At 52.2% G+C, this 12,642-nt stretch overlaps 1 protein-coding gene across 1 annotated transcript in view; it reads left to right on the top strand.

Annotated features, from left to right (window-relative positions):
- Window positions 1–3,114: 3,114 nt before the first annotated feature.
- Window positions 3,115–12,642, top strand: part of FGD1 (FYVE, RhoGEF and PH domain containing 1) — a 41,321-nt gene continuing 31,793 nt past the window's right edge. The window contains exon 1 of the mRNA XM_025852045.2: window positions 3,115–4,095. Within this exon, the coding sequence (XP_025707830.1) occupies window positions 3,789–4,095 (307 nt within the window). The 5' untranslated portion in view covers window positions 3,115–3,788. The remainder of the gene's footprint in view (window positions 4,096–12,642) is intronic.

The following is a 12,642-nucleotide window of genomic DNA, read 5'->3' as shown; positions in this document are numbered from 1 at the left end:
CCTCTCATATCACCCTGTTCTATCTCTTTATATAGCCTTATCACAATTTGTAATTATGTGTGTGTTTATGTGTTATAATTATGTGTTTGTTTACTTCCTGTCCTTTCCAGCACCAGACCATAAACTCATGGTCTTGTTCACATCTGTCTTATTCACTGCTGTATAGCTAGTGCCTCACATGGCGCCTGGCCCATGGTATGTGCTCAAAAAGACATTCATCAAATGAGCAGAGATCGGAAGAACAAACGAAGTGGAATTGGGGAAATGTGGAGTTTCACACAGAGGCAACAGCATATGCAAAGACTCAGAGGCTAGAGAGACTAAGGAATGGTCTAAGACTTTCAACTTAGACTCAAGAATGAAGCCTGGAGGGGCGCCTGGGTGGCTCAGTTGGTTAAGCGACTGCCTTTGGCTCAGGTCATGATCCCAGGGTCCTGGGATCGAGCCCCACATTGGGCTCCCTGCTAAGCCAGAAGCCTGCTTCTCCCTCTCCCATTCCCCCTGCTTTTGTTCCCTCTCATGCTGTTTCTCTCACTCTCTCTGTCAAATAAATAAATAAAATCTTTAAAAAAGAAATCTTAAAAAAGAAGAATGAAGCCTGGGGAGGCTGCCGGCATTAAATAAATCACCAAAGGTGCAGCTTAATCTTTCTTGTTGAAGAAGGTAGGTTTCCTTTTGAGCCCATGGGTACTCATTGAAGGGTTCTAAACATGAGAGGGATATGAGTTGACTTACCTTTTGAAAAAATCACACCGCTTACAATGGAGAGAAGGGATTCCAGGGAGCAAGACTGAAACAGGGAGACTGTGACAGTATACCAGTTTAGATGTGGTGCTGGCCTATACTAGGTTCATGTCAGCAGAAATGAAGAGATTGCATAAATAAATATGGGAGATATTTGAGAAGTAAACACGACAAGATTTGGTGATTGCATGGGGGTGGAGGAGAGAAAAGAGTCGGGGTATAACTCAGGTTTCTGCTTTGGGGTCATTCACAAAAGTAATGTACAAAGAAGGACAAACAGGTTGGGAGGAGGATGCCTTGAGGTGGTAAAAAAACTGAGGTTTTAGGTGCTTCCGGAGTGCTCAGGTAGAGCTGTCTAATAACCAGTTGAATGCATGGGTCAGGAGAAATATCTGGACTTGAGGTATCAATATGGGAGTCATCAGCAAAGAGATGATAATTGAAGCCATGGGAGTGAATGTAATAATTGAAGGAAAGAGCATAGAGGAGAGAGCTCAGGCCAAATCCCTAAGGAGCACCGCCATTTAAGGGTTGGACAAAGAGGAGCCTGGAAAGTAAGGAGGAATTTAAACAAGGCGGTAGTTGGGTATTTACCCCAAAGACACAGATGTAGTGAAAAGAAGGGCCATATGCACCCCAATGTTCATAGCAGCAATGTCCGCAATAGCTAAACTGCGGAAAGAGCCGAGATGCCCTTCAACAGATGAATGGATAAAGAAGATGCGGTCCATATATACAATGGAATATCACTCAGCCATCAGAAAGGATGAATACCCAACTTTTACATCAACATGAATGGGACTGGAGGAGATTATGCTAAGTGAAATAAGTCAAGCAGAGAAAGTCAATTATCATATGGTTTCACTTATTTGTGGAACATAAGGAATAGCATGGAGGACATTAGGAGAAGGAAGAGAAAAATGAAGGGGGGGAATCAGAGAGATGAACCATGAGAGACTATGGACTCTGAGAAACAAACTGAGGGTGTTAGAGGGGAGGGGGGTAGGAGGATGGGTTAGCCCGGTGATGTGTATTAAGGAGGGTATTATATGCAAACAATGAATCATGGATCACTACATCAAAAACTAATGATGTATGGTGACTAACATAAGAGAATAAAATAAAATTTAAAAAAATAAACAAGGCAGTAGAAGAAAAAATGCCAGTGCGGTGTCATGGAAGTGGTTTAAGGAGGAGGGAGTGGTCACAAGTGCCAGATACTACCAAGAAGTCAAGCAGGATAACCTCTGAAAAGATTCTATTAGATTTTGTGAGCTAGGCCATGGCAGACCTTGATGAGAGAGCAGTATTAGGCAAGTAGTGGAGGCAGATTGGAGTGGGTTGAAAGATAAATGAGAAGTGGGAAAATGAAGAGAGTTAAGTGTAGGCAACTCTTTTGAGAAGCTTATAGAGAGGAGAAGAGAAGGTGGTGGTTGGAGAGGGAGACTTTTCAGCAATTGTTTACTTGTTTTCAGATGGAAGAGACCAACCTGAGTATGTTTAGATGATGGGAAGGAGCAAGGACTCTGCAGGTTTGGTAGCAAGAAGTCCAGAACTTCCTTTCAGTGACTTCTGTTTACTCTGTGAAGTAGGACCTGGTCGGTCATCTGCTCAGGCCTGGGAGCAGATGGAAAAGTTGGGGGTTTGAGGAGAAGGGAGGTTTGAAAGGGCCGCTGTGGAGCATGGGGGAAAGAGCAGCCGAGGGACACAGTAAAGTTGTGGGTCAGTACTGAGGGCCTCATAGATGCTGGGGACCATGAGTTTATAGTGGCACAAATCTGAGACTGAATGGTTTTCTCCAGCACTGTTTAGCTGCCTTTGCGCAGGCATGGAAAAAGCGGACAGTTGGACTGATCCAAGGTTGGGATGTTGCCAGGCGGATGCAACAATCCTGAGAACTGAGGCTTTTGGCAAGAGAGTGGCGAAGTTAAGGACCATAAGGTCTGGTCTGAGCAGAGTGAAGTGTATCAAAGACAAGTCCTCTATGAGCCAAGCACTAGGGAGACTCTGGAACCTGTGGAAAGGTTTCTGGAAAAGAGACTGAAGGACGAGCAGACAGAGGAAGACCCGAGAGAGGGACAGAAAGGCACATTAGGGGGTTTGAGCCCAGAGACTTGCCTGTGTGGGACCACAGAGGGATGGGGAACGAAGGCCGAGGGGAATGTTTAAGGGGGAGGAGGGCCTTTGAGGGCAGTCGCAGCGAGAAGCGAGGCGGGTCCGAGTCAGGGGGCGTGGCCAAGCTCAAATCCCGGGCGAGGGGGCGGGGCCCGGGTAACTGGGTCCCAGCGCCGCTGTGGCTGCGGCTGCCTCAGCGACGGCTCCCGCCTCCCCATCCCCCTTCTCCGTCTCCTTCCTGCCCGCCGCCGCGGAGACCTAGGCCGAAGCCGTTACCCTGCCCCCGCGGCTGAAGCATCGTCCAGAGGGATTGGCTGAGGGCGAGCCCCGCAGCCCGAGCGCGCGACGCACACGCGCGCCCCCCACCAGCGCCATCCTCTCCTCCCTCCCTCCCCTGCCCTGCCCTCCCTTCCCCTCCCCTCCGCCCCCCAACCTCCGCTGCGGCGGGAGGAAGAACCCTTTCCGACCAGTCAGAAGAGCCCAGATCGATTCCCATTCGGGGAGAAAGAGACCCCGCACACCGAACAGACCGACCGCTCGCCCCGGGGCCACGGAAGTGGCTCGCCTCCTAAGGGAGCCCGCGCCGAGCGCAGCCCCCCGACCCTCACCCATCCGCTGCCGCATAGACAGCGCTCCTCAGCGGGCCCCCGGCCCCGCCGAGCCCAATCCCCGCGCAGGGCCCGGGCTGGCGATGCCTGGCACGGCAGCAGCGGTGGCTGCGGCTGCTGCTGGTACTGCCACTGCTGCCACGGCTGCTGGCCCGGGCCCGGGCCGGGGGCTTGAATCTCCGCAGTGGGGCTGAGCCCGCAGCCCCGCCCCCCGAGCCTGAGGCCGCTGCTCCGCCGGGCGCCGGGCCTCCTCCGCCCGCGCCTCCGCCCCAGGAGCTGGAGCCAAGCGGGGAGCCCGGGCCCCGCGCCCAGGCCCGGACCATGCATGGCCACCGAGCCCCGGGGGTCGCCGGGCCTTCCGAGCCCGAACACCCAACCACGAACGCCTCCGGCGCCGCTCCACCGGTCAGTGCCGACACGGACCCTGGGGCCTCCGAGCCGGGACTGCCGGTGCTTAGGGGCTCAAGCTCCGCTCTCGGCGGCCCCCTGGATCCCCAGTTTGTCGGACCCTTGGACGCCAGCCTGGGCGCTGCTCCAGGCCCCCGGGTCTTACCCTGCGGCCCCAGTCCACAGCACCACCGGGCCCTGCGCTTCTCCTACCACCTGGAGGGCTCTCAGCCCCGGCCTGGTGAGTGATCCAGAGAGCATGGGAGCCCGGGCCACGGGCCTGGTACTGGGAACGGGTTCTTGTTCTCGGGCCCTCCAAGCCCCACCTCGGAGCCGGCCCGCTCACCCTGGCCCTTGGAGTCTTCTCAACCCCCACCCCCTTCCTTGCTCCTCTTCCGTCCAGTCCTTTCAACCTCTGTCCGCGGTCTCCTCTCTCTGTCCCCTTGCCCCCTCAACCCTTCCCACCCCCTTCTTGTCTATCTGCTGAGACTAATGGGAGAAGGAGCACTGCAAGAAAAACGGTCAGAATTGCAAGGCAGCAGGGGAATTTGGTTGGGGGAACGGAGTTTGTTTGGGAGAATAGGAGGAAAGGAGTCTCCCATTTGCCAAGCGCCTACATTGTGCCAGGCACTGGGCTGGGTGCTTTGTATGGGCTCTCATATCATCTTCAGGAGCTTCCTGTGAAGTAGGTATCATTAGCCCCATTTTGTAGGGTAGGAAACTGAAGCCCAGAGAAGTTAAGTAACTTGCCCAAGGTCCCACAGCTAGAATGGAGCCAGGATTCAAAACCAGCTGTATTTGAGTCCAAAGTCTGTGGTCTTTCTCTTTCCCCAAACTGAGGTTGGAGACCATGAAAGTAATGCCAAGCCTTCTGCTTATGTGATTTTCTCCTGTACTGTTCAGCAGCTCTGGAGTATGAGTGGAAAAAAAAAAAAAAGAGAGAGAGAGATGGTGGATTGATCCAGGTTGGGGTTTTGCCAAGGTGTGTGGGGCGGGAGGACCAGGGAAGGAGGGAGTAGAAGGTGCTGATGAGCGAGATAGGTGGAGGAGGTGGACCTTGGGGGTCAAGCTGGAGGGGAGGGCTGGAAGGGCTGATAAGTAGGGAGACAGCAGAAGGGGTGGGGGGCAAAGTCAGTTGTAGCAGAGCTGTAGAGCTGCAGGGCTGCAAGGATGGGTGTAAAGAGAAATCAGGATGCTCGAACTTGGATTCGCAGAGGTGGAGCAGCTCTGGGTCAGGCTGGGGCCACAGACTCCTGCCTGGAGAGGCATTTGCCTTGCACAGACCTGAGTGTCTGAGGAGTCCAGCAGGGCCACCCCCATCTGGGGACATCCCCATGTGGACCTGAACCCAGGAGCCACAGAGAAAGAGCAGTGTATTTCTGGTTTGCCTTCCAAAGGAACACTGACAGAGCTGTTGAGCCCCTGGGACCCCCCCACCCAGGGCTCACATCCCCAGCCTCCATAGGTCTCTGGGACTGTGGCCCAGCACAGTTAGCAGTAGTGAAACATAAAGCACTGGCAAGATGTGCCCCTTACTGCTGTTGTGACCTTGGGCTAGTCATGGAACCTCTGGGAGTTTCCAGGGGCTCCTTCAGTGTGGGCTGGAGATATCCAGCTGACAAGAGGCCTTTAACGCCCTGCCCTGCATGTCACTCCTGCTAGCTTTCCAAACACCCCTTGACAGACACTGTGTGGAGCAGGCTACTTGCCCGCCCTACTGCAGCACCTTCTTTCAAATCCCAAAACATGCCATAAGGACTCCCACCTCAGGGTCTTTGCGTCTGCTTTTCCCTCTGCCTGGCAGCTCTTCCCCCTGCTCTCCACCTGGCTTGTTCCTCATCTTTCAGGTCTCAGCTCAGATGTCACCTACACCAAGAGACTCTCTCTGACCACTTTGGTGGGGGCACTTGTGAGTCTCCATCACAGCTTCCATCCTTGCCCTTCGTACAGTCTGAAATTATCTTATTATATGTGTCCACTTGTTTACTGGCCATCTTCCTCCACTAGGAGGTGAACTCTGTGAGGGCAAGGGGATTGTATCTGTTTTGTTCACTGTTGTATCCCCAGTGAGTAGGGCAGTGCCTAGCACATAGTAGGCGCTCAATAAGTCCTCGTTGAACAAATGCCTGAACAGATATGAAGGGAGCACATAGTAGGCCCTCAGGAACTATTGTCTAAAAGAAGGACAACAGAATTCCTGGCCTCCGTATGCTCTTGGTCTGAGAGTCAGTAGCTGGGCAGTGTCTCAACCCCTGGTCTCTTAGCCTCCGATTGCTGCTGCTGCCGCTGCTGCCCCCATGGCAGTGATTTGGAGTTGCCATCCCACTCTCCCAGTCCTTACACATTACCAGTCACAATACCCAGCCTGAACTCCCCTCCTCCCCAAAAAAGCAATACAAAGTTTCCAGGATCCTTTTTGCCAGTCAAGTCCCTGTGTCTGTAATTGGTGGCTGTCTATATATATATATACTCCAAGATGGGGATTAGGAATAAGAAGAGTGTTAGGGAAAGACCCGGCTTCCCAACCAACCATTCCTACGTGACTCACCGTGTGACCCTGGGTGAGTGACTTCCCTTCTCTAAGCCTCAATTTCCTCATCTATAGAATGCCTTGAGAAGTCTATGAGATACTGGTGAGAAACCTGCAGAATAAAATGAAATTTTTTAAAAATAAGGGAAAAACCTTCCGAAGAGGAGGTGGAGGAATTACTCAGGCCCTGGCAAAGCAGGCGCTGGGCCATGTGATTCACAGCAGCATGGGGTGTGAGAGGCCCGCCTCCCCCACTGCCCAGCCGGCCCAGGGGTAGGCACAAGTGACTTGCTTCTCTCTCCACAGGACTCACCTATAATTGGCCTAAAGAGGGCAGGGTTGGTGGTTGTAGGGTGTGTGTGTGTGTGTGTGTGTGTGTGTGTGTGTGTGTGTGAGTGAGAGAGAGAGAGAGACAGAGAGAGACAGAGACAGAGACAGAAAGAGGGAGAGAGAGAGAGTCCTCTCAATTAAAGGGTTGAAACATTTTAGTCCACATGTTAAGATTTCTGTGTGCCTGCCGACTTCCTCCCTCAGACTGCTGAGGCTTTTATTGAATCACCACCTGTAGGGACCAGCGACCCATCCTGGTGGGGGGGTGCTCTTAAAAATAATACAGTTGATCCTTGAACAATGGGGGAGTTAGGGTTATGAGCCCCCATGCCCCTACTTGCACAAAAAAATCTGTGTATAACTTTTGACTCCCCAAAAACATAACTACTAATAGCCTACTTTTGACCAGAATCCTTACCAATAACATAAACAGTCAATTAACAAATCATTTTGTATATGTATTATATACTTTATTCTTAAAGTAAGCTAGAGAAAAGAAAGTGTTATTAAGAAATCATAAGGAAGAGAAGGGATGCCTGGGTAGGCTCAGTCAGGTAAGCATCTCTTTTTTTTTTTTAAGATTTTATTTATTTAATTGACAGAGAGAGAGAGAGAGACAGAGAGAGAGGGAACACAAGCGGGGGGAGTGGGAGAGGGAGAAGCAGGCTTCCTGCCGAGCAGGGAGCCCGATGCGGGGCTCGATCCCAGGACCCTGGGATCATGACCTGGGCTGAAGGCAGTCGCTTAACCAACTGAGCCACCCAGGTGCCCCTAAGCATCTAACTCTTGATTTCAACTCAGGTCATGATCTAAGGGTGGTGAGATCGAGCCCCACATTGGGCTCTGTGCTCAGCAGAGTCTGCTTGGGATTTTCTCTCTCCCTCTGCCCCTCCCCTCACTTGCACATGCACTCTCCCTCTCTCTCTGTCTCTAAAATAAATAAATAAATCTTTTTAAAAAAGAAAGAAAATCATAAGGAAGAGGAAATACATTTATGGTACTATACTATATTTATTGAAAAAAATCCATATATAAGTGGACCTGTGCAGTTCACACCGTGTTGTTCAAGGGTCCACTGTAGTTAAATCTTATCCATGTGAAAAACCTTCAATTTCTTCAAAGTGCTTTCTCTTTGAGTTACCCTGATTTCTGGTAGGGGGAGGGGGCAATTGTTTTTATACCCATTTTCCAGGTTAATAAAACCTGGAAAGAGATGCCAGAGAGGGCTTTCAGAGAGTCGGAAAGGAGTTCCAAGCCTAGGTTTGCTCATAGAGATTTGAGGGAAACCCTACCCTATTCCTCAGTTTTGAGGTCTAGAATATCCTTCTGGTTGCTGGGTGGGGAGTAGCTTGGAGCCTGTCTTAGTCAAGATAGTTGCACATGATGTAAGAGTCTTTTCATGGGTAGTGGGAGAACTGAGCCAATTGAGGGGGCAGTGATAGGGCTGGCTCCCTCTAATTTGGAGCCTAGGGCATCATCAGAGACTCCAAGAGTTAGAATGGGAGCTGGAAAGGACCCTGGACACCATCTGGTTCTGGGTTTCCCAAACTGGGTGAACATCAGAATCCCCTGATGACTTTGAAAAAATAAATATGATTCCCAGACTCCACCTCAGAGCTCCAGAATCTTGGGGTTGCAATCCAGGAATCTATTTTTAAAGCTTCCCAGGTGATTCTGATGCACAGCCTAGAGTGGGAACTGATTTTTAGTTGGGGTTTTGGAGGCTCAGAGAGGCCATTTATTCATGGTCTTACGGTGAATCAGCATGATTAGGGCCAGAAGGATGCATTGGCCTCCTCTCTGAGGCCCTCTCCTCAGGACCCTATGTGGGCCTACCTCCCTGCTTCCCAACCCCAAAGGAAGGCAGGGGATCTAAGCTAAAGGGAGTGAGTCAACCCCTCACTCATATATGCACAAACACCGCCTGCCTTAGTTTACCATCTATACCTAGCTCTAGTGAATGGCTGCCATTTGGCACTTCAAGTTGGAAAGCAATTGCAGTTCTGGGACTCTAGGCAGAGGAAACTGTGGCATCAGCAGCACCCACCACAGGGCCTGGCCCAAAGCAAGGGCTCTAAAAGGTGTCAGCAGGGTTTGTAGAACTAGGAGGAACATGGAGGGCAGTTCAGGTAAGAATTTCAGTGGGAGAGGCGCCTGGGTGGCTCAGTTGGTTAAGCGACTGCTTTCAGCTCAGGTCATGATCCTGGAGTCCTGGGATCGGGTCCTGCATCGGACTCCCCGCTTGGCGGGGAGTCTGCTTCTCCCTCTGACCCTCCCCCCCTCATGCTCTCTCTGTCTCATTCTTTCTCTCTCAAATAAATAAATAAAATCTTTAAAAAAAAGAATTTCAGTGGGAGCAAGGGCACTGAAGCTTGAGGCATGCTGGGAACTGGGAGTGGTATTGAGAGGAGTAAGGGATAAGGCTAGGAAAGGAACTTTATCCTGAGGGCAAAGGGGAACTATGGAAGGGTTTATTAAGCAGGGGAATGATGTGCTCAGAGGTGGGTGTTTGGGAGATCCCCATAGCTACATGTGGAGAGTAGATGGTAAGGATGCAAGAATGGGAACAGGGAGACAGGCAGGCGGGGGTCATAGTCATCCCAGTGACAGGTGATCATAGCTTGGGTTAGAGTGATGGCAATAGGAAGGACAATAAGATCTGAGAGATATTTAGGGGCTAACATGGAAAGGCCTTAGTGGTGGCTTGGATGTACAGGCCAAGGAAGAAGGAGAAGTCCAGGATGAGTTTGGGTTGTTGTCTGAAACCAACTACAGTGACCCAGTGGATGGTGCTGGGGCCATCTACCTGCAAGAGAAGGAGCAGGTTTGAGGGAGGATATTGAGTTTGAAAGGCCTTGGGGGACATCCAGGTGGAAGCGGCCAGCAGGCATCTCGATGTAGGGTTGGAAAGCTCAAAAGAGAGAGGTCTAGGCCAGAGATGTTTGGAAATTCTCACCACTAGTGCATACCATGGATCACAAAGCAGCTCATGGGGAGAAGTGTGTGCAGTTCTGGGGGCCAGTCCCATCCCTAAAGACATAGATAGTGAGGTCGGCAGAGTCACACTCAGGTGGATCATTCATTACCTGCTGAAACTTTGCCTTAGAAATGCCTTGGGCGGGGAGGGCAGTGTTTTAAAGCACATTTGCATAAAGCTGAGACCCATTTCACAGATACCCAGGCTAGTGGCTTGTTGCAAAGAAATGAGGCAGTACTCCTGAAAAGCAAATCAAACACTGATAAAGGAAATTCCTGTGGCTCCCTCAATGTTCTCCCTTTTGAGGGCATCCCGAGAGGTCACAGAGGAAGGTCGCTCTTGGGAAGAAGAGGGGGCTCATGACAGGAGGCAGGGGTGGGCTCTGCTGGGGATTTTTGGAGAGCAGCAGTTTGAGATTCTGAGGGAATGTCTGATTTGGTTCAGTCAGCTGGGGTCTTCCAAACAAACACAACAAAACATAAAAGACTCTGGATAGCTGGAAAAAGGACTTCCCCAGACAGGACTAAAGGAATTGAAGCTTCCAAGTTGCAGATGGTTGGCACCCCCAATTCCTCAGCCCTTTCAGGTACCTCTGTCCCTGTGGGAGGGCCTGGTGGGAGCTACCTGCCTCCTTAAGGGTGAGTGACAGCTGTGTCCGAGACAGACTCCAACCACGGCTTTCTGGGGGCCAGTTAGCTAAATGCCTTAGGCAGATGTGGAGCTGGCCAGATCCTGGCTGGGTGGGGCTAGGACCTGTCTGGAATGAGGGCAGGAAGCACAGTCGGCCATTGGCCAGCCCGGCAGTGTTATGTTCCCTCCTCTGGAGAGAGCAGACATCCTTGGAGCAGTAAGTCCAGACTCTCTGGGTTCTAATACCCAGTTCCTTGGACTTAGAAGGCATCGCATCTCCAAAATGTGCTTCAAAACCCACACAGAGCTGAAGACAAGGATGCAGGACAGTAGCTGAAGGAACCTCAGTGCTCCTGGCTCTGCCACTGGTGCACTGTGCCCCCCCCCCCAGGATCCTTTCCCCTCTCAGGGCCTTAGTTTCCCCATTTATAACCCTGGGACCTGATCATCACATTTGTCTGGCGTATAACACGGCATCAATGAATACTTGGTAATAAATACTTGGCAGATAAGGGAAAGTGAAAGGGGAGGAAGAAGGGCATTTCTTTATTCAACAAATGTTTATTGAAGACGTACTATGTGCGTGGCCCTGTGCAAGGTGCTTGGTGTGCAGGAAGACAGGCACAATCCTTGTGCTCGCAGAGCTTCTTCCTAGCAGGGAAGATCTACATGACAAGTAATTCTGAGCACAGATGCTGCAGGAACATATGAGGATGCTTCGTAAGCAGGGAAAAGACAACACTTGAGTTGAGACTCCAAGGATAATGGGAGTCCAGAGGTAAGGCAAAGCGGAAAAGCCATTCAGGCCACGGGAACAACATGTGCCAAAGCCCCAGGCGGAAGAGAGCACTTTCGAGGAACAGACAAGAGGCCATTGTGGCTGGAGGGTGGGGGCGGGGAAGTGTTCTTGAGCTGGGCCTTACTTGTCCCCAAGCTCAGGAGGTTGGCGTTCACCCGGGAGGCGAGGGGGAGCCCTTCACAGGGCCACAGGAATTGAAGCGACTGTTTTCATAGGCTGGTTGTGGTGTGGAGAACGCCTGTAGAGAGGATGAGAGGGAAAGCAGGAAGCTGGAGAGTGGGGCAAAGCTTATGGATTCTAAAGCTACGAAAGTCAGGTCTGCTAGGGGTTGGGGTCTGGCTGGATGTGTGAGTTGAGGGAGAGGGAGGAGACCTGGAGAAAGCCCAGCCTCTGGCTTGGGGAACTGCAGGGCTGGATGTGCCCCTCTTGGGATGGGGAAGGCAGGAGGAGGAGCCCCTAGGGGCTGGGTGTGGCTTGGGACGCACTGAGTCTGAGGGAGCCTGAAGATGGGATAGGGCATCCTGGTGACAGTGCCCAGCAGGCATTGGCTGTGCCCCCGCCCCCGGGCCCCAGAGTTAAGGGCAGGAGGGTGAGGGGCACAGGTGTGTGGCTGAGGCCCCGAGAGAATTGGGAGGCTCTTCGGGGAGGCTATTCAGGGCGCTGGCAGCCTCCAGCCATCTGTGGTGCCTTCCTTTAGCCCGGGCACGGAAGGGGTTAAGTCACAGAGGGAAGGCGCCTGTAGAAAGCGGCAAAGGCGGGACTGGCAAGGCTGGCCCCAGGGAGCTGCAGCTGGCATAGCAGCCCTTCCGCTTGGGCCTGCTGGGCGCGCAGCAGCTGCCCACACCTCTACCTCTGCCTTCACCTTCACCTTCTCTGCTCCCCCGCCAGAGCTTCTTCCCAGTTCCCCTAGGCAGGGCCTCCCTGCCTAATGCATTCCAGGTGTTGACACAGCCCCAGGGGCGGCAGGAAGTAGGGCAGGGAAGGTGTGGGTCTCTCTTGCTGTGCATCTCTTAAGGGCTCCAGTCTCCAGGCCTCACTGACTTGCTTCTGTTCTCTGGAGAATTCCTTCAGGGATCTCTGTTTGGGTCCTGAGTCTCTGGCACGGTCAGGCAGTGGTGAGAGGCCCCGACCCCAGGCCCAGCTCTGCCACTTTCTAGCTTCATGTGACCTTGAGCAAGTCTCTTCACCTCCCCGAGCCTCAGTTTTAACATCTGTAAAATGGGGTTATCATGCCCACCTCTTAGTGTTGTCTTAAGAATTTGCCACAGGTATAAACCCTCCCCACCCCCCGCAGCACTCAGCATGACACATTGTAGCCATGTTCAACAAATGGCCCTGATCTGCCTTGGTCTGCCTTTTTTGTTTCTTCCCATTTGCCTCTCTAAGCCTGCATCCCTCACTGTCCCTGTCTCCCTTCTGACTTGCCCCCCCCCTTTACCGTTTCCCTCTCTAGCTGTTGGGCTCTCCGCAGTCTTCCTTCCGGTCTTCTCCCTCGTCTTGGTTCCAGTGCCTCTCTCTCTCT

Source organism: Callorhinus ursinus, unplaced genomic scaffold, assembly GCF_003265705.2.
Source record: "Callorhinus ursinus isolate GAN/ISIS: 27379988/994484 unplaced genomic scaffold, GSC_fseal_2.0 scaffold103, whole genome shotgun sequence".
Lineage (NCBI taxonomy): Eukaryota > Metazoa > Chordata > Mammalia > Carnivora > Otariidae > Callorhinus > Callorhinus ursinus.
This window is presented reverse-complemented; position numbering and strand designations above follow the sequence as displayed.